Source organism: Schistocerca serialis, chromosome 11, assembly GCF_023864345.2.
Source record: "Schistocerca serialis cubense isolate TAMUIC-IGC-003099 chromosome 11, iqSchSeri2.2, whole genome shotgun sequence".
In the NCBI taxonomy this organism is placed as follows: Eukaryota; Metazoa; Arthropoda; class Insecta; order Orthoptera; family Acrididae; genus Schistocerca; species Schistocerca serialis.
The window spans coordinates 35,909,488-35,929,605 of record NC_064648.1 but is presented as its reverse complement, the minus strand read 5'-3'; the positions used below and the strand labels follow the sequence as shown (position 1 = coordinate 35,929,605).

Genomic DNA, 20,118 nt, shown 5'->3' with positions numbered 1-20,118 from the left:
AGACCGTAAAGAGCTACGGACAATCACGTGTGCAGAACTGCTCGTGCGTTACGGGGCCGACTGTGAAAAATTTTTGTCGATCGTCGCCACAGCTGACCGAGTACGGGTTCGTCACTTTGAACCGGAAACAAAACGGCAACAAGTGGAGTGCCGGCACACCGACTGTGAAGAAAAAGCTCAAAGCCACAGCCTCACTCAGTGAAGCCACTCTGACGGGGTCATTCTGTTCGAAGTGCTCCCCCACGGTACGACGATCGACTGTGAAGTGTACTGTGCTACCCACAGAAATTCGAGGTACCACTTCAGCTCGCCAATGTCCGGGAAGAACAGTAAATCCTGTCACCGTACCCTTCACGACCGGGGCTCCGAACGGTGTATTCCTATGGGATAACAGGAGGCACCACACTTTGGTTCACACCACAGGTGCCCTGAGGAATGTAAGGATCCCGGACCGGCCCGCCCGGTTCCTCGAGTTTTCGGCCACGGGGTACGTCTGGAATGCGACGGAAAGCCGTACACTTCCGTGCTAGCGTCAGACGGCCATCTTCGTTAAAAGCACACTACGGTTTTCAGGCGTAGCAACTAATTGCTCGAGATGACATTCAGAGGTCGTGTGCTTTCACGTCACGAGAAACACAAAGAGAGTATTTGCGACAGTGGGACACGCCTCTTACTGACGATAATGGATATCAGTTCCAAAAAAATGAAAGTATTACATCTCTAACAAAGTCATATAGCAATATTTTTCCTGTGACTCCCCAACAGCTTTTTATTTATTTTGATTTAAAAAAGAGGTAATTGCACCGAGCTCCCAATTCGTCAGTTTAATGCGGACACGGCACTGCAAAGGAAACTGAGAAACACGGTTAATCAGAGACATTCACATTTTTCTCGTAAAGTGCTACTTCTTGTATTTACATATTCTGCACATCACATGTGAAAGCTCACTGCATTAATTATGCATTAAAATGGATTGGAAATTATCAACCTTTAGCTTCTAGAGAAGAGACTAGGTGAATATCAGAAAATCTGCCACAGGTATGTTAAGATAGTGGAGTACCCACATTTACCTGACAATGGAGTGGGAAACAAAGGAATAATATTTTGGGGATGCCCAAATAGTTGGACTAGAGCATCATTTGTTTTCCCACAGTAAAGGATTAGTCACATGCATAACAGTGAATTTAAAACGAAAATAATCATACCAGACTACTGCAGGCTTCATTCCTTATTCCTCAAAAATCGTGAAACCCGTGAGTGGTGTGTGTGTGTGTGTGTGTGTGTGTGTGTGTGTGTGTGTGTGTGTGTAGAGGGGGGGGCGCAACGCACCCGCCCGCCCGCCCAACCCACCCACCCACCCACCCACCCACCCACACACACACACACACACACACACACACACACACACAGGAAAATGCCTTGTTAGGTGCCTCAAATTTTATGTTTCTTCTGCATGTGTGCGGGTTTCAAACAGTTCTGACAGGAGGTAGAGCTGTTGTGTATCATCAAATTGGCGTCTACATATGACTCTCATTACAAGCAGCATGCTATAATTGAAATCTTGATTGCAGAAAAAGAAAACGTGGTGACTATCCACAAATGTTAAGTGTCCAGTATGTGCTAATAATGGAGTTAATAGCAGTACTGTGGGGGGGATGAGTAGTGTAGAAGTATCAGAAAGTGCAGAAACTAAGTTCCCTGCTTGGCCACATTCTAGACGTCAATACAATACAGCAGTACCTGTGGTATTCTGATGACGATGCAATGTGGCGACCACAGCTGTTACAATCATCATCATTCCATTTTACAGCTGACTGAAGTCATTATTCACAATTGCGAATTCATCTGATGTGTTCTAGACATCATGTCCGGTGAGCGTGCATATGCCGCTATTTGTGTGGGCTGGCACATCACAGCTCGACAATTTGCTCTACAGCTATTGGTGAGCACTGGAATGTGTGTGTACGACGATTGAAATACTAAAATGCTCTAAGATGTGCTCCACGAAAAGATGAAAATGAAAAGCATTTGAAGTGAACTTGCAGTTGAATTTGGAGCAGTTCGACATCAATGGAGTGGCCTTTCTGTTACATACAATTACAGGTGACAAAACCCATGCGCATAGCTCAGCTGGAAGCAAAAATGCCATCAGTGGAGTAGCAGCACCCACAATTATAAAAAAAGAAGAAATTCAAGGCAGTTCCCTCTACTGGCAAAGCCACGGTGACAGTGTTCTTGGACAATGAACGTGTCATTCTCTTACCAAAAGTGAACCATTAATTCAGAGGCATATTTGAAGAATACAGACAAACTTAAGAGCCATTTTTGACATGTTCAGACTGACAAGAAACCAAAAGAAATCTTGCTCCAACAAGATAATGCAGGCCCACACACAAGTCTGAGACCTCGGCAACACGTCAGACATTACTGCCTCATCCATCCTATAGTCCAAACCTGACGTCCTTTGATTTTTGTCTTTTTGGGCCATTTAAGGATTCTCTATGTGGGACAAACTTTGATGATGATGACAGCAAAATTTATATAGTGGAAAGATAGCTACAAGAAGAGGACAAGCTCTTTTACCGACTGGGAATAAATGCTTTTACACAACTCTGGCATAAGGCCATAGAATGCGATGGAGACTACATAGAAAAACTGTATCTGTACATGAAATGTTGATGTTCTGATGGAAAAAGTGGCAGATTATTTATTAACACATCTTTGTACAAATATTTAACTCACAGCTGAGTAACTGGGAGCTTGCCGACTGTAGTGTTTTGTGATATTTGTAAACATCCCAACACACCAGAATGAGATTTTCACTCTGCAGCGGAGTGTGCGCTGATATGAAACTTCCTGGCAGATTAAAACTGTGTGCCCGACCGAGACTCGAACTCGGGACCTTTGCCTTTCGCGGGCAAGTGCTCTACCATCTGAGCTACCGAAGCACGACCCACGCCCGGCACACAAAGGTCCCGAGTTCGAGTCTCGGTCAGGCACACAGTTTTAATCTGCCAGGAAGTTTCATATCAGCGCACACTCCGCTGCAGAGTGAAAATCTCATTCTGGAAACGTCCCCCAGGCTGTGGCTAAGCCATGTCTCCGCAATATCCTTTCTTTCAGGAGTGCTAGTTCTGCAAGGTTCGCAGGAGAGCTTCTGTAAAGTTTGGAAGGTAGGAGACGAGGTACTGGCAGAAGTAAAGCTGTGAGTGCCGGGCGTGGGTCGTGCTTCGGTAGCTCAGATGGTAGAGCACTTGCCCGCGAAAGGCAAAGGTCCCGAGTTCGAGTCTCGGTCGGGCACACAGTTTTAATCTGTCAGGAAGTTTCATCCCAACACACCATTGGAAAGCCGTCAACAAGAGATGCTCATAAGTAAATTGAATAAGGATAAATGTAGTGGGAAAGGGAAACTGTGTTTTCCTTTGTTGTATGTAGTGAATGAGGAGCAGTGTTGGAGCCGGCGAGAAGGGGACCAGTAAAACTGGTATTACAACCACTGGTCATCCGAGTCATTTGTGCCGCAGTGCAGCAAGCGCCTGAATCCAAGAGCCACAGAGTAAACGACGCACCAACATGGGCGTAATGAACAATGGAAGAGTGGTAGTTGATTTTCTGGTTTTTTTTCTCTCAGGTCCTTCAGTACGGACGTTTGAATGCACTCAAGAGAGTGGTATTACCGTAGCAATTGTTAGTTGTGTTGAGAAAAGTAATAATGAAAATACTGGGCAAAATATACATTTGTTTGTGAGAAGTGTTGCTATTTATCTAGTAGCGCAATAGAGAGAACTTGCGGAAGCATTCCAGGGATCTTCACCGTAGTTGGATTGGCAGGGAGGTGGCACAGAAGGATCCGGACCACTCTGAGAAGAGAGGATAGAGGCAATACTACTTTCTTCTGGCGGTGTACTGGGGTCGGCAAACTACTGCCCTGTTATATCGGAGAGGGATGCAACTTCCCGCTAGTTCTGGTATAAATCTTACAAAATAACCAACAGCAGGAGAAGAAGGAAAAATACACCGCACGCCCTAGGCGGGACAGGAACTGCAGATAGCCACCACCCACCTGCATCCCCAGCAAGGCGGGTGACCCAGCCGAGTCGGGTGTCCAGCTCGGAGCGCGTGTTCTCCACCAGTCGCAGCAAGTAGTCCACCGTCTCGTTGATCTTGCGCAGCCGCTCCAGCGAGTGCCGGTACTGACGTGCCGCCGACCGCTGGTAGTCCAGCACCTCACGCGTGCTCCGCTCTGACACACATTGTACCTCATATACATATTTGCGTGTAGTAAAAGCGTATCCAGGATGCAGGACACTGTAGGTACGTATCACATAGTACGTGGGGAGTCACATACAACATGTACCCCCTTTTATTTTGTGGACTGTGGGAGACAATGAAATGGGATTGTTGGTAAATTGTAGTGGACAGAGGAACACATAATTTTGTAGTATGCTTAATACAGTCAACCGTCTTCACTCTCTTACCAATCAAGATATAGAACAAACAATTTTTTTACAGAGTGATATACTATTCTTTTGACGGCATTCTGAAGGTCTCTAAAAGACAAGTACAGCAATGTGACACACTGTCCGTGTTGTACACTGACGGTGACAGGACGGAAAGGGTGAAACGGAATGCTGGCACACGGCCTACCTCTCCCAAATAACACTTCGGGAGTCGATCTTAACGTCCCTATCCGACAGACGTATCACTGTCGACAGTGTCACGTATTCAGTCTCATTTCACGAGCCGCTGCAAAAACATTTGGAATTTCATCCGGGACATTGGTGCAAAAACTTGTCAGCTTCCCTCAGAGTCAACTGCCACCACACAGGCGTGTGTTGGCAACCTTGGCGATGAGGAGGGTACAGTTTTCCTAATCCCTTTCTACTATGCTAAAATTTCCAACAATCATAGCTGACCCTGTATCTATGTCATATAAAGCAATGCCGAGAGGAAATATTTTTTATATTAATAGTGGAAGACCTGTATCCTTGCTGCATATAGTGATGGAATCTGGCACTTGGAAGGGTTTACACTTCAGTAGAAGATTCTAACTGCCTCACTTTAAGTTTAGCACATTTCTCGTATACTTCTGTGAAAAGTTTCAACATCGAATTTAAGAATGTGTTATATCACTTTACTCATCTTTTCAGGAGTTTTGAAATATCATTAAAGTACATCATTCCATTTATAAAAAAAACATACTTGTTTTAGTATCTTCTTTGATACAAGAGTTAAGAGTATTTCTCATGAAACAAAATTAAGTACCCCTGACTTCTATCACTTACAACAGTTTCTTGAAGTGTCATCAGATAAAAGTGGTGCAAATTTTAGATGATAAGCTGTGTATATCTAAGGTTCTTCGGAAGTAGGGGGAGGGGGCTGGTTGGAGAAGGTGAGGGAAATTAGATGTGTCTCTCAATAATGGTTACTCTCTTAACACTGAGATGGGTGGAGGCAAATCAGCTGGAAAGAAAAAGAAAGTAAGTAACTGAGAAACATATTCTTCAGTTAGAAAATCCTATAACAATTCTTCCATGAAACAGCTACACTGCTCTTGACACTCCAATATTGGGACACATACAGCAGTCACAGAAAGTCAAATTACACTAACAAAAATCAGAACATTTCCTGCCTCTAAATATCATATGAAAACAAACACTAGAAGTCTTCTTGTTGGACTACTAAAGATCATATAGAAAACTGTTACGGCTTGCACAGAGTACACTGATAAACGAGTAAATGTATCACATGAATTTTCTGCTAAAGTAGTTGTTGTTGTGGTCTTCAGTCCTGAGACTGGTTTGATGCAGCTCTCCATGCTACTCTATCCTGTGCAAGCTTTTTCATCTCCCAGTACCTACTGCAACCTACATCCTTCTGAATCTGCTTAGTGTATTCATCTCTTGGTCTCCTTCTACGATTTTTACCCTCCACGCTGCCCTCCAATACTAAATTGGTGATCCCTTGATGCCTCAGAACATGTCCTACCAACCGATCCCGTCTTCTGGTCAAGTTGTGCCACAAACTTCTCTTCTCCCCAATCCTGTTCAATACTTCCTCATTAGTTATGTGATCTACCCATCTAATCTTCAGCATTCTTCTGTAGCACCACATTTCGAAAGCTTCTATTCTCTTCTTGTCCAAACTATTTATCGTCCATGTTTCACTTCCATACATGGCTACACTCCATACAAATACTTTCAGAAATGACTTCCTGACACTTAAATCTATACTCGATGTTAACAAATTTCTCTTCTGCTAAAGTAGAAAATCAAAAAGCACACAAATCAGATTAAATTAGCTCTCCAGCCCCTCCTGTTCATACAAGTAGTACTAAACATCTGTGGACAGATGACTAGTCAGGCATAACGGCAGTTTTGTTTACACTGAGGAGAGTTAGCCGCCACTGGATTCCATCATCAGTCCGGCAAGAGTAACATTTTCTGTGTGACTTTGTACTGGTTTTCCCTTCACACCCCTTAAACATTAACTCTGAACCAAAAAATATGCTATCAGCAGCTTAACATCTGATACATCCTGTATTGCCAGTTGTTTAGGAAGTTGGAAGTTTCCAAGTAGCACTAGCTCTAGCTCACACCAGCCTAGTGCTGCAGTAAAGTGGCGTTACGCGATTCCAAGGGTTCTGCCATTGACTTCTACATGGGAATGGGATTGTTTCCATAATGGAGGGGCACTTGAATTCATTATAGTTTGGCCACTTACACACACTATTTATCGATTACACAGAGTATGCTGTTTGAGGCTTTCCCGGCGCTGCATCTGCTTGACAGGTTCTCGGGACTTACGCCGGATAATATTGTAAAAGCCGCACAATATTTCAGCAAGACAACTGCCCGCCATCTTCAGGTGCTACTATCGCGTCGCTGAGAAACGCGCCACTTTATATGCTGGCTTTCTAGAACAGCGCAGGCGCCAGCGTGGCATAACGTCATCGAAGACCAATCATAGACAGCGTCGAATACCAGAGTCCTCTGATGGAGAAACGGGTCGCGGTCTGCGGAAGCGCGCCGCGGCGCGGGAAATGCGGCCGGGAACGACGGACGCCGTGCGCGCGCGCGAGGTGTTGGCGCCCGATTTAAGCATCTGCGCTAAGGCTTCCCATCTGCGTTGACTCGGTGCGGTTGCTAATCTGTGGCTGACGGTTCCTTAGTGCCGACAAGGCTGGTTCCCAGGCTTTGCTCAGGTGAAACCCCGTGTCTCTGTTTATTAGCTCGCTGCTTATGCGTATTTCGACCGCCTCTTTGATGATGGAGTCCCAGTATGTGGAAGCATGCGAGAGGATCTTGGTTTCTTCGTAATTCATGCCGTGTCCCGTGTCAAGGCAATGTTCAGCAACCGCAGATTTCTCTGGCTGACCCAACCTCGTGTGACGTTTATGTTCGTCGCATCTGTCTTTGACCGTACGACACGTCTGGCCAATATAAGATTTCCCATACTGGCACGGGATTTTGTATATTCCTGGTCTCCTCAGGCCGAGGTTGTCTTTAACAGAGCCCAGCATCGATTTCACTTTTGCTGGAGGCCGGAAAACACATTTAATACGGTGTTTCTTGAAAATTCTGCCCACCTTAAAAGACACGCCACCGACATACGGTAGAAAAACCAACCCTGTGGTGTTATATGCTTCTTCAGGTTGTTCTTGAGGTTTGGAGCGTGCTGGTCGAAACGCGTTCCGGATCTGCTTCTCGGAGTACCCGTTCTGGGCAAATACAGAGCGGAGATGGTTGAGCTCTGCCGATAAGCTGTCCTGATCTGAGATGGCTCTAGCCCTATGCACTAGCGTCCGTAATACACCGCTGCGCTGTGAGGGGTGACGACAGCTCGTAGCTTGTAAATACAAGTCTGTGTGCGTAGGCTTCCGGAACACACTGTGACCCAAGGCGCCGTCACCTTTTCTACGCACCAAAACATCCAGAAACGGGAGCTCACCATCTTTTTCTACCTCCATGGTAAAACAGATACTTGGATGGATGGAGTTCAAATGTTCCAGGAAAGAAGGAAGCGTTGGTGTCCCATGCGGCCATACCACAAACGTATCATCTACATATCTCCAAAAACATTTGGGTTTCAGAACCGCCGTCTGAAGTGCTTTGTCCTCGAAATCTTCCATAAAAAGATTTGCTACTATGGGAGACAAAGGGCTACCAATAGCAACACCGTCAGTTTGCTCAAAATACTGGTTGTTAAATAAAAAATAAGTCGAGGTAAGCACATGTTTGAAAAGGTGTAAGACGTCCCCTTCCAGCTTGGCTCCTATAAGTTGTAATGAGTCCATCAGAGGCACCCGTGTGAACAAGGAAACCACATCGAAACTCACTAGTAAGTCTGTAGATTCAAGACGCAAGTTCTTCATTCGCCGTATAAAATCTTCTGAGTTTCGAATATGGTGTTCACATTTCCCCACCATGGGACTCAGAAGAGAAGCCAGATGTTTAGCTAGATGGTATGTTGGGGCACCTATATTACTAACGATAGGGCGAAGCGGAACATTCTCCTTATGTATCTTAGGCAGGCCATAAAGCCGTGGCGGAACTGGCGCTCGTTCTCTTAAACTCTTCTTCAGATGGTCAGGAAGTTGGCTGGATTTGATTTGCAAGAAGAGAAATTTAGCAGACGGACTGTGTTTAATCTCACAGATAAACCACTGAGTGACGCTGCAATGTCAGTGTTAGAAAAGGGACTTAATTTTGCGCCTACTCCCAAGACCTTGCCCATCAAGGAGTTCATCAGTGCCGTTGAACAAGGTGTTTTAAAACTTCCGAATGACGCTGCTGAAGAAATAAGGCGAGAGGCTTGTAGATCAATAACAAGGATGCCTGCACCCAAGCAGAACGTCACCACTGAAGAAAGAAGAGCGCTCCGTTCTTTAAAAGAAGACAATGATATAGTAATTTTACCAGCTGACAAGGGTAACGCCATTGTTCTTCTGCCTGCTACATCTTATTCTGGCAAGATGATGGACCTACTACAGGATACAGCGTATCGTCGACTCCAGAAAGATCCGACGGATGCTGTACAACGGAGGACATCCGCTCTCCTCAAATCCAGCCAACTTCCTGACCATCTGAAGAAGAGTTTAAGAGAACGAGCGCCAGTTCCGCCACGACTTTATGGCCTGCCTAAGATACATAAGGAGAATGTTCCGCTTCGCCCTATCGTTAGTAATATAGGTGCCCCAACATACCATCTAGCTAAACATCTGGCTTCTCTTCTGAGTCCCATGGTGGGGAAATGTGAACACCATATTCGAAACTCAGAAGATTTTATACGGCGAATGAAGAACTTGCGTCTTGAATCTACAGACTTACTAGTGAGTTTCGATGTGGTTTCCTTGTTCACACGGGTGCCTCTGATGGACTCCAGCAAAAGTGAAATCGATGCTGGGCTCTGTTAAAGACAACCTCGGCCTGAGGAGACCAGGAATATACAAAATCCCGTGCCAGTGTGGGAAATCTTATATTGGCCAGACGTGTCGTACGGTCAAAGACAGATGCGACGAACATAAACGTCACACGAGGTTGGGTCAGCCAGAGAAATCTGCGGTTGCTGAACATTGCCTTGACACGGGACACGGCATGAATTACGAAGAAACCAAGATCCTCTCGCATGCTTCCACATACTGGGACTCCATCATCAAAGAGGCGGTCGAAATACGCATAAGCAGTGAGCTAATAAACAGAGACACGGGGTTTCACCTGAGCAAAGCCTGGGAACCAGCCTTGTCGGCACTAAGGAACCGTCAGCCACAGATTAGCAACCGCACCGAGTCAACGCAGATGGGAAGCCTTAGCGCAGATGCTTAAATCGGGCGCCAACAACTCGCGCGCGCGCACGGCGTCCGTCGCTCCCGGCCGCATTTCCCGCGCCGCGGCGCGCTTCCGCAGACCGCGACCCGTTTCTCCAGCAGAGGACTCTGGTATTCGACGCTGTTTACGATTGGTCTTCGATGACGTTATGCCACGCTGGCGCCTGCGCTGTTCTAGAAAGCCAGCATATAAAGTGGCGCGTTTCTCAGCGACGCGATAGTAGCACCTGAAGATGGCGGGCAGTTGTCTCGCTGAAATATTGTGCGGCTTCTACAATATTATCCGGCGTAAGTCCCGAGAACCTGTCAAGCAAACACAGAGTAGTCGAAACGGTCTGAAAAACTCATAAGGGTGCGGTAAGGAAGTTTGCGCTGAGAAATAATTGCTAAGTAAAAAGTATGATACGTTCCACCACTTCTGAGTTATTTTGCATTGACATTAGCAAGTCCGATCATTGCAGGTGGAAATTTATGCAGGCTGAGTGCGACAGTGGTGCCGAACGTGTCTGAAGAGTTTGTTTCCCTGCGAATTTCCACGGAAAGAGGCGCGGTAGGTCGATGACAGAGAGAGGCTTGCCACACACTTCCAACACCAATGAACATAGTGATATTTGTATTGCACTCTTGTTCAGTTTGAGGAAATGAAACAAAGAACATGTCTGGCAATACTATTCCTGACAGGCTGCTCGAAACAGTGCACACGATGACCCGATTGGCTAACTTCGACGCTAAATGACTCTGAAACGGGACAATGCATTGAATTTTTTTCTTAACAATTATTCCTCAGCACACACCACCCTGTAACACTTTTATAAGCTTTTCAGACTGTTTCTGCCCACCTTGTACACACAAATCTTCTCCGTGACTCGATCTCTCTACAAGTGAAAACCGTATCAAAAATTCCTACAGTAGTTCTTGAGATTAGCCTTTAACACACAGACAAATTGTGGCAGGGAACTTAAATTTATAGAAGAAGACACAATAAGAAGATAAATTAAACAATCCATTACCAATTAACTGAAGATTGCATAGAATCATATTTAAAAAAAAAAGGGCAAACAGACTGAAGATGCAGATAATTGTAGAGAAAAACTAAAGATGACATGGTTTGCTTGTCCTCTCAGCAGGAAACTAGAGAGACCACTAGATTGGAGGAAGGGAAAGAAGCTTTGAGAAGAGGACAGAAGGTACTGCCTAGTTAACTGTACAAATACGCTTATAGGTACACAGGGCCATTTAAACTGTCAAATATGTCAAGTTCATGCTGTTTGTAATTTACCTTTGGGTTATTAAAGTTAGACAGACCAAAAATTAACCTCTATCAATGAATCTGAAAGCTGGGGGCAGATAAATACGGCACCTTATTCTCCAAACATCTGTTACTTCTGTCAGTCATCTCTGGGACTAACACACTACACACCTACAAGCAGGTCCGGATGTGCCACTCGACCTGCTCACCACAAAACAAAAACTATACTAAATTTAATCAAAATAAATTACAAGTACTATCCAAGCATGTCCTCACTTTTACTCAGTTGTTCTGGACTTCTTTTCGTGTAATGTTTTCACAATATCCCTGTTTCATTTAAATATTATATGAGATCCTGAGAAGTGTAACCAGATGAACTGATGGCAAATGTATCAAGAATGTTGTCTCTTGCAGTACACAAAACGAGTAAAGATTGAGGCCAAGATCCCTCAACATGTACTCACGCAGATCACGAGTGTATTTAAATATTTATTATTGAGGTCGGAGCACCTAGAGCGCTGTGTAAATGTCGTCACTCAGATGCAAGAATCCCAGAGTAGAAGTCAGAAGTGGTGGCTGAAGCAGTGGCAGAGCATGTCGCCCTCGTGGCAGGCAGATCCTCAATACATAGCTATAATTATGATACATTGTTCAGAAAGAGTGTTTTTTACTGAGAGTGAATATAAAAGAGTGTGTGTCATTACAGCAACGTTCCGAACCACCGCACCAGTCAATATTGACGTGCAAAGTTGACTGGATTATAGTCTCCGATATACATGTACCTTTGAGTATGGCAATTAATATTTCAGTTTTGACCTCGGTTTAAATTTACTGTGGTTAGTTTGTAAGATGAGTTGGTGACTATCTCTCATTTTTCGTCCAAGTGGAATACATTTGTCTATACTGCAAAATTAAAGAATGATTTTAACTGCAGTGGAACCAAAAATTTAATTCAGTGTTAGTATGCAGTCATAATGCTATTGGAACATCTCCCTTTCCAAGCTGATTATGTTATACACTAGCACAATCAAACTAATTTTAAGCTGGTTTGTTCTTCTTCCAAAGAATAGTTTTCACAATCAAAAATTGTGAGTGTAGCATAACGGTGGTGGTGATACTAAATTCTACTGCATAACTTTTAACCCTCCACAGTCACAAATTGTGTTGTCATACGTCCAAGTGAAAAGCAGTAATATAAAACACGCAGCAAAAAAACCATGATCTGTGCAATAAACTGATCTGCACTGCAATCTAAAAGCATAATCCCACAAGGACACCACTGTCTGAGAGTTATTAGTAACTAAATAAGTGGTTGACTGGGATCTGATGCAACTGTACTGTTTAATGCTTCAAGTGGGTCATTACTGTCTCAGTAACAACTGTCCACGGTAACAGTGATATAATGCAAGCTTATTTCACTATTATTAAATTAAACAGTGCTTTAACTTACATAAGTTTATTTTATCATCGTTTAATTAAAACAAGATTATATTGTGATTTTGCTCACAAATTCTGTGCAAACATATGAACGGCACCACACACACCCTCGTGTTATGAAAAACGACCCACCTCCTCGAGGGTTAAGCTAGTGAAAAATACTGTGAGGGTCTTCTAAATATGAGCCAGGTTTTTGTGTTCATATACACACACACACTCGGGTAAGTCATTACAGTATCGTTATGAGAGAACTGAAAGTACCATTACGTGTTGCGCGAGGTATAATAATTGTTTTCTCGTCCACCGTGGTCTGAAATCAATTTACGGTCCGAAGAGAGTCCACACAACATTGGTGATCCTACTTGAATGTCGAATTAGACCCAGACATTTTGAAACAGTTTTGATATAGTGGAAAATCAAAGCCGTAAATGGTGTCCAGCAACCAGTGTCAATGAAGCTCGTGGAAGGCAATTGCCACAGCACTGTTGCCGAGATAGCTTCAGAGGTGGGCACAAGTGCGAAAGTGGCCGTACCATTTTATCGGGCACATTTAGATATGAAAAAATATCTGAGGTGGGTTCGACATCTCACCGAGGCACACAGAAATGTGCAGAAAGACGCCTGTTGACGACTTCTGGATCACTTTGAAGTAAGAAAAGAGGCTTTGGTGGACCTTATCGTGACCTGTGACAAAATATGTGCCCCATCACTTTACCCCAGAGAATGAAATGACGAGTGTGGAGTGAACAAAGTTTGGAGGGAGGAGAGGCACCAATTGATGCCAAAACACGACTACGAGCAGGGAGAGTTTTGGCAGCTGTGTTCCGTACTCTAGAGTTGTACTGTCGATCGACTTCAGTCACGGGCAAAGGACAGCGAACGCAGCCCACTACTGCGAGCTCCTGGGCGCTACCGAGACTCCTTTTCGTGGAGTCCTCCTCCTGGCCAATGTGCAGTTGCATATTGGCAGCTCTCACATGTGGGAAACTCTGAGCTACACTGCCACCCCTCGATCACCCACCTTACTGTCCAGATATGTTTTCCTGCAATCACCAGACGCTGGGTCCACTGGATAAGGCATTAGAAGAACATTTTGAACATAACATTACAGGCTAACAGTATGTGTGCAACTGACTTCTGGGGCAGCCAACTTCTGGAAAGTTTGTATCCAATGGAGGGGGGAACAAAATAATAATAATAATAATAATATGGAAGAAACTATGTAGAAACGTAAGGTAATCCATCTGCATCAACAATTAAAACTGTGTTATAACAGCCTACTCAGGTTTTTATCAGAATGATCTCTGTAGTAGGGTCTCGAGTCCCAGCCACAAGCTGCCAGTAAATGTGTCACACAGCGGCAGGGCTAGAGGTTTTTGTTGCTTACCGACTTGGGCCCAGACCTCGGCTGCCTGGCGCTGGATGGTGGTCAGGTCAGCCAGCAGCTGCTCGTGGTTGGCACGCTGCTCCGCCGTCTGAGAGTCCAGCTGCTCATTGGCCGCATCTGCCGACAGGACGAGTCGTTCACAAAATACATTCAGAAGCATTCCACCACAATACAACTACCTCCGTACTGTCTATGCCACTTTACGCCGTGTAGCAAAGGGCACTATCGATACTACTGATCCCCCCCCCCTCTCTCCCCTCTCCCCCCCCCAATAGTGAGCAAGACAAATGACTGCTGGTATGTGGGAGGAAGTAATATGTTGTCCAATCCTTCCTGGAACGTAATCTCTCAGAATTCTGACAGTGAATCTCACCACAATGCACATCACCTTTCTCCTAACAATGTGCCGTGTGTAGCACTATACCGATTACTCACCCCACTCCTACCTCGCCACTGGCGATTGCGGTTTGTCCCTCTGGACAGTGAGTGTTTATTTGCACACGATCGGTGTGCTTAGTGGACAGTGACAGCCAGCAATGCCACCAACAAGGAAGTCAACATTTGGCAGCCGGACCGCAAGTGGAGGCTGGCTCTGTTGCTACTCAGCTGTAGCTGTCCGCAAGTGCAGAGTTATTGTGGACCTGTTAGAGATAGTGAGTGGAATTTCGAGAAAGGTGGACGTCAATCTGAGGTCGGGCTGCGAGTTGAGAGTGGCTCGTTTACGTGTTCCGAGTTATTGCGAGTCTCTTGGAATGAGTATTTTTGGAGGTACAGTGACCTGGGCTGATGAATTTTCTCATGTGTGTACATTCCATCTACATCCAATATAAGGAATTACATTGTTGTGAATTAATAGAGGGAAACATTCCACGTGGGAAAAATATATCTAAAAACAAAGATGATGTGACTTACCAAACGAAAGCGCTGGCACGTCGATAGACACACAAACAAACACAAACATATACATAAAATTCAAGCTTTCGCAACAAACTGTTGCCTCATCAGGAAAGAGGGAAGGAGAGGGAAAGACGAAAGGATGTGGGTTTTAAGGGAGAGGGTAAGGAGTCATTCCAATCCCGGGAGCGGAAAGACTTACCTTAGGGGGAAAAAAGGACGGGTATACACTCGCACACACGCACATATCCATCCACACATATACAGACACAAGCAGACATATATATGGTCTTTAAATATGTCTGCTTGTGTCTGTATATGTGTGGATTGATATGTGCGTGTGTGCGAGTGTATACCCGTCCTTTTTCCCCCCTAAGGTAAGTCTTTCCGCTCCCGGGATTGGAATGACCCCTTACCCTCTCCCTTAAAACCCACATCCTTTCGTCTTTCCCTCTTTCCTGATGAGGCAACAGTTTGTTGCGAAAGCTTGAACTTTATGTGTATGTTTGTGTGTCTATCGACGTGCCAGCGCTTTCGTTTGGTAAGTCACATCATCTTTGTTTTTAGATGAATTACATTGTTGCCATGATGTGCACATATTTGATTATGACAAGTAATCTTCAACGTGAACAGGTACAACATCAACAGGTGAATTAATTGCATCTACTGGGCACAAGGTTGTGTGCGTTGTTTAATCTTATGCTCATTGTACAAGTGTATGTTATATGCAGACAGCTGGCTAGCTATACATTGTATGTCACAAGTATGTTGATAAACTGTGTTAGTACTTGGTTAAGTTCTCTTTCTCTTTCTCTCTCTCTCTCTCTCACACACACACACACACACACACACACACACACACACACACACACACAGTGGTCAGAAACAGGTCTGAAAAGCTTGCTAGGGCGTTGCAAGGTTGAAATAATTGTTAAGAAAAAATTCTGGTACGTTGCGCTTTTTCTGATTTAATACTACTGAAGTCAACCAATCACACAATTGTGCACACAAATTACAGTGGCTCACCAGATTCATTTAGCCCAATCCTTCCCATAGCCTAGGTGATTGCACACGGCACCACTCAGCCTATGGCTCAGGTTTGATGCTTACTATTGTCCCATGTCCCATTTTTGCATTGTTCTGCTTTGGAAACTGAACAAAGACTACATTTCGCCACATTGCCTCTGACGGACTCCTTGTATTTGCGTGAGATATCCTGACTGGTGAACTCCAATGCTTAAAACTCTAAAACGGCACAAAAAATCAATATGATTTGGGTGCCAGAGTGGCCGATAAATTTGACCAGGTCTCGACTTGTCGTGTCGAGTTGCCCCTTGCTCGTGACTGCCCCAAGCAGCCACAACAGTGAGTGCATACACAACCACATGGACAGCCATGTAAACAGACCTGTGAACTTAGTGAAGTCTTGCTCTAGATGTTTTGCTCGCCATGAAAGACAAGATTGCCCATCATGCAACATGTTCCACGTGTGGAAAAACAGGCAGTGTACAAGCAGTTGGTTTGCAATGTGCACAAAAACGCCATTTTTGTCCGCTCCCAGAAAAAAAGGCGCATACACATGCAGTGAACGTTGTGTTTTCCAAACCTACAACAGGTTCTGACAAATTTATGATTAAGGTTGTGCCTCATTCTCACCCTACTGCTGTGCAATGACACTTTAACAAACTATTTCTTTCATTACAAATTGTCAGCCGTCGTGTGAACTTTCAGTAAGGCACAGGTGCATCAACCACTTTGCTTAATTGTGCCATGTTCAAACAGTTAGGCTCACCACGCTGCTCTAAATCGAGCGAGCACCTCCCTGACACTGCTTGGACATTGTAGTTCACTGACACAAATCTCACACTAGGACAGTGAATTTTACTGTGAGACAGTGAGAACATTTTTGGTTTAGAGGCCTTTGATTTGTATGGCCTTAGCATCCAAGACAATGTACTTTCTATATCAGCTTTTGATCCGAAAGCCAACGTAGCTAGAAGAATTTCCTGCTATTTTCAGAAGGAATTGGAAAAGCTAATAACTTTGTAGCACATGTTACATTGAAAGACAATGCACAGCGTAAGCTTTTTCAGGCCTGCCCCGTTCCAATTGCTTTACGAGACAAAGCAGCCAGTGAACTGAAAGATTGCAAGATAATGGTGTAATTGCTCCCATTCAAACTAGTCAATGCACAATTCCACTAGTTTTGTTGCCTAAGCCTCCTGGTCACATTCGCATTTGTGTTGACTTCAAGTCTACAGTCAAATCACATTAGTTGACACATATGCGTTACCTCGGCCGGAGGTGGACAGGCTCGGTACAGGACGTTATTTTCCTAAGATAGATTTGTGTGATGCCTACTTACAAATTCCATTGTATGAAGAATCACAGAAAGTGTTTGTTGTAAATAAACACTTAGGACTGTTCAAGTATTTGCGTTTGCCCTTCGGGAGTGCTTCTGCACCTGCCATTTTTCAATGTTACTTGGAACAGCTGATTGCAAAAGTGCCATTTTGCTGAGACTACCTCGACAATATTGTCGTCTCAGGTGGTACACCAGAGGAACACATTGCCAATTCGCATACTCTTTCTCAAGTGTTGTCAGAAGCAGGACTCAAGCATTGTATCGAAAAGTGTGACTTTTTTCAAACTGAACTACAGTACTTAGTTCATGTGATAAACAGTCAGGTTGTGCACCCCCTCCAATCTGATTTGCTTGCAACCTGTGAGCTGCCTGTTCCTCACGATGTGTCTGAACTGCACTCCGTACCAGGCAAGGTGACGTACTACATTCGGTTTATTCCAAATGCCACTCAGATCACGGCTCCATTGCATCGCTTGCATCGCAAAAATGTGCTTTTTGTGTGATATGAACACTGTCGAGACACACTTCAGAAACTCAAAAATGCTTTGCTTAGTGACAGATGTTAAGTGCATTTTGACCCTGCCAAGCCAGTAGTTCCGCAAGTCGACGCTTCTTCCTACGAAACTGGCGTTGTGCATTTGCACAGAACTGGTGCACGAGACAGAACTATTGCTTTTGTTTCAAAGTAGTTAACTCAAACTTAGTGCAATTATTCCCAGATTGAAAAAGAAGCTCTTGCTGTTGTGTATGGAGTGAAAAAATTCAGTCACTATTTGTACAGTCGCAAGTTCTATTTAGTGAGAGATCACAAGCCCAGGCAGTCCTTGCTTCATCTGGCAAAGTCGGTTCCTACGCGCCCGCTCACAAATTGCAACGCCGGGATTTGCTGCTTTTGCAGTATAAGTATGAAATACAAAGCATGGCAAAGCGGCCACCCTATCTCGCCTTCTGATTGGCTCAGACTCTGATTTTGATGCATCTGTTGCATCTGTTACCAAATCGATGCACAGGGCTTTGAATTTCTGGAATCATTTCCCTTGCACTACAGAAAAACTGCACAGGCCACAGAAGCAGATCCAGACCTCAAAATTTTGTTGCATTATATTCGCACGTCTTGGCCTCGTTCATTGAACAGTATGCAGAACTCAGTTGTGCACCAGTATTTTGCACGTCAGCATAGCCTTTCAGTTCGACAAGGTGTGATTCTAGTTAAAAATGACAGTGGACAACCCATTTGCTTGTTCCCAAATTGTTGCAAAATGATGTATTGCGATTGCTCCATCAAGGACATTGGGGAATTGTTTGCAGTAAACAGTTAGTGCACCGCTACTGTTCTTGGCGTGACACGGACACCCACATTGAACAGATGATGTCGCGGTATCACGCACGCACCGAGAACCGACTCGCTCTGCCACAGACATTTGCAGCTTGGCCTAAGACTCAATTGCCATGTCAACGAGTGCACATAGTCTTTGCAGGACCATTTTGAAACACTCGTTGGCTCATAGTGGTAGACTCTTTTAGCAAGTTCCCATTGCCGGTGCCTACGAACTCTACCACATCACGTACGAGGGCAAGTCAATTATTATCCACAAAGTAGTTATAAAAATTTATTGTAATCAAATAGGAAACTTACAAGAACATCATTTTTCGGCAGTCTCCTTGTGTTTGAACGCACTTGGTCCACCATTGTACAAGCTTCGTGATGCCCTTATGAAAGAAGGTTCTCGGTTGAGCTGCGAGCCAGAATGCAGCGCTTCTTTCACTGCTTCATCTGAGGCCTGATTCAGTGGACCAAACAAGTGATAGTCAGAAGCGGCAAGATCGAGGCTGTATAGAGGATGATCCAGTACTTCAAATTTGAGTTTTTGGAGTGTTTCAGCAGTGTGGGCAGCAGTATACGAACAGGCATTGTTTTACAACAACACAACACCTTTTGATAGCAATCCTCAGCGTTTGATTCGAATTGCGGGCTTTAGCCTGGCAGTAAGCATCTCACTGTAACATACACTGTTTATCGTTGTGCCCCTTTCCCCATAATGTTCCAATACTGGACCTTGTGCGTCCCAAAAAACCGTAAGATCAGTTTTCCAGTGGACTGTTGGGTCTTGAACTTTTTCTTGCACAGCAAATTTGGATGTTTCCATTCCATTCTCTGCCGTTTACTCTCTTACTCTCCGGCTCATAACGATGGTTTCATGTGTCACCAGTAATTATCCTGTCTAAGAAGTTGTCCCACTCGTTACCATGTTTTTTGCAGGATGTCCAAGCGCATTTGTTTATGCAACTCTGTGAGCTGTTTTGGGACCAATCTTGCTCAAACTTTACGAAACCTAAGTCTGTTGTGGATGATTTTGTACGAAGAACAGTGACTAATGTGCCACTTTGTCAATAGTTAATCGTCTAAGAGAATCATTTCACGTGAATGCTCAATGGTTTCTTCATTTGTGGCGGTAAACAGTCCTCTGGCTCCTTCATCGTGCGTAACACTTGTGCAACCATTTCGGAATTTTTCAATCCATTTGAAGACACCCTGTTCTGGCAAAACACTGTTCCTGTACCGTACCGAAAGTCTTCGATGAATTTCAACCTCCGATACACCTTCCGACAACAAAAAACTGATCACTGAATTTTGCTCTTCTTTGGTGCAAATAGACAAGTGGAGCAGCCACGATTAACAGCACAGCAGTGATAACGAACCTAACCTAGCAGCTTGAAAATTGCAAAGATATAAAAACAAATAAACAAAGCATGTGTCATGAACATAATATGACAGTCCTTAAAAAAAAAAAAAAAAACAAACACACACACACACACACACACACACACACACACACTAAATTGCGGATAATAATTGACTTACCCTCTTAGTACCATTCAAGCATTGTCCTCAATATTTTGCACAGCAGGTCTGCCGGAAGTACTTTTGTTGGACAATAGACCACAGTTCACTTCACGTG

General features: G+C 44.4%; 1 protein-coding gene across 6 annotated transcripts in view; it reads right to left on the bottom strand.

Annotated features, from left to right (window-relative positions):
* The window catches only part of LOC126426814 (protein brambleberry-like), a 207,469-nt gene that overhangs the window by 90,014 nt on the left and 97,337 nt on the right, over positions 1–20,118 (bottom strand). For all 6 annotated transcript variants that reach the window (XM_050088818.1, XM_050088822.1, XM_050088819.1 and 3 more), the window contains exons 6-7: positions 13,900–14,016; positions 4,064–4,243 (exon numbers count right to left, since the gene is read on the bottom strand). In XM_050088818.1, coding sequence (XP_049944775.1) covers positions 4,064–4,243; positions 13,900–14,016 — 297 coding nt within the window. The remainder of the gene's footprint in view (positions 1–4,063; positions 4,244–13,899; positions 14,017–20,118) is intronic.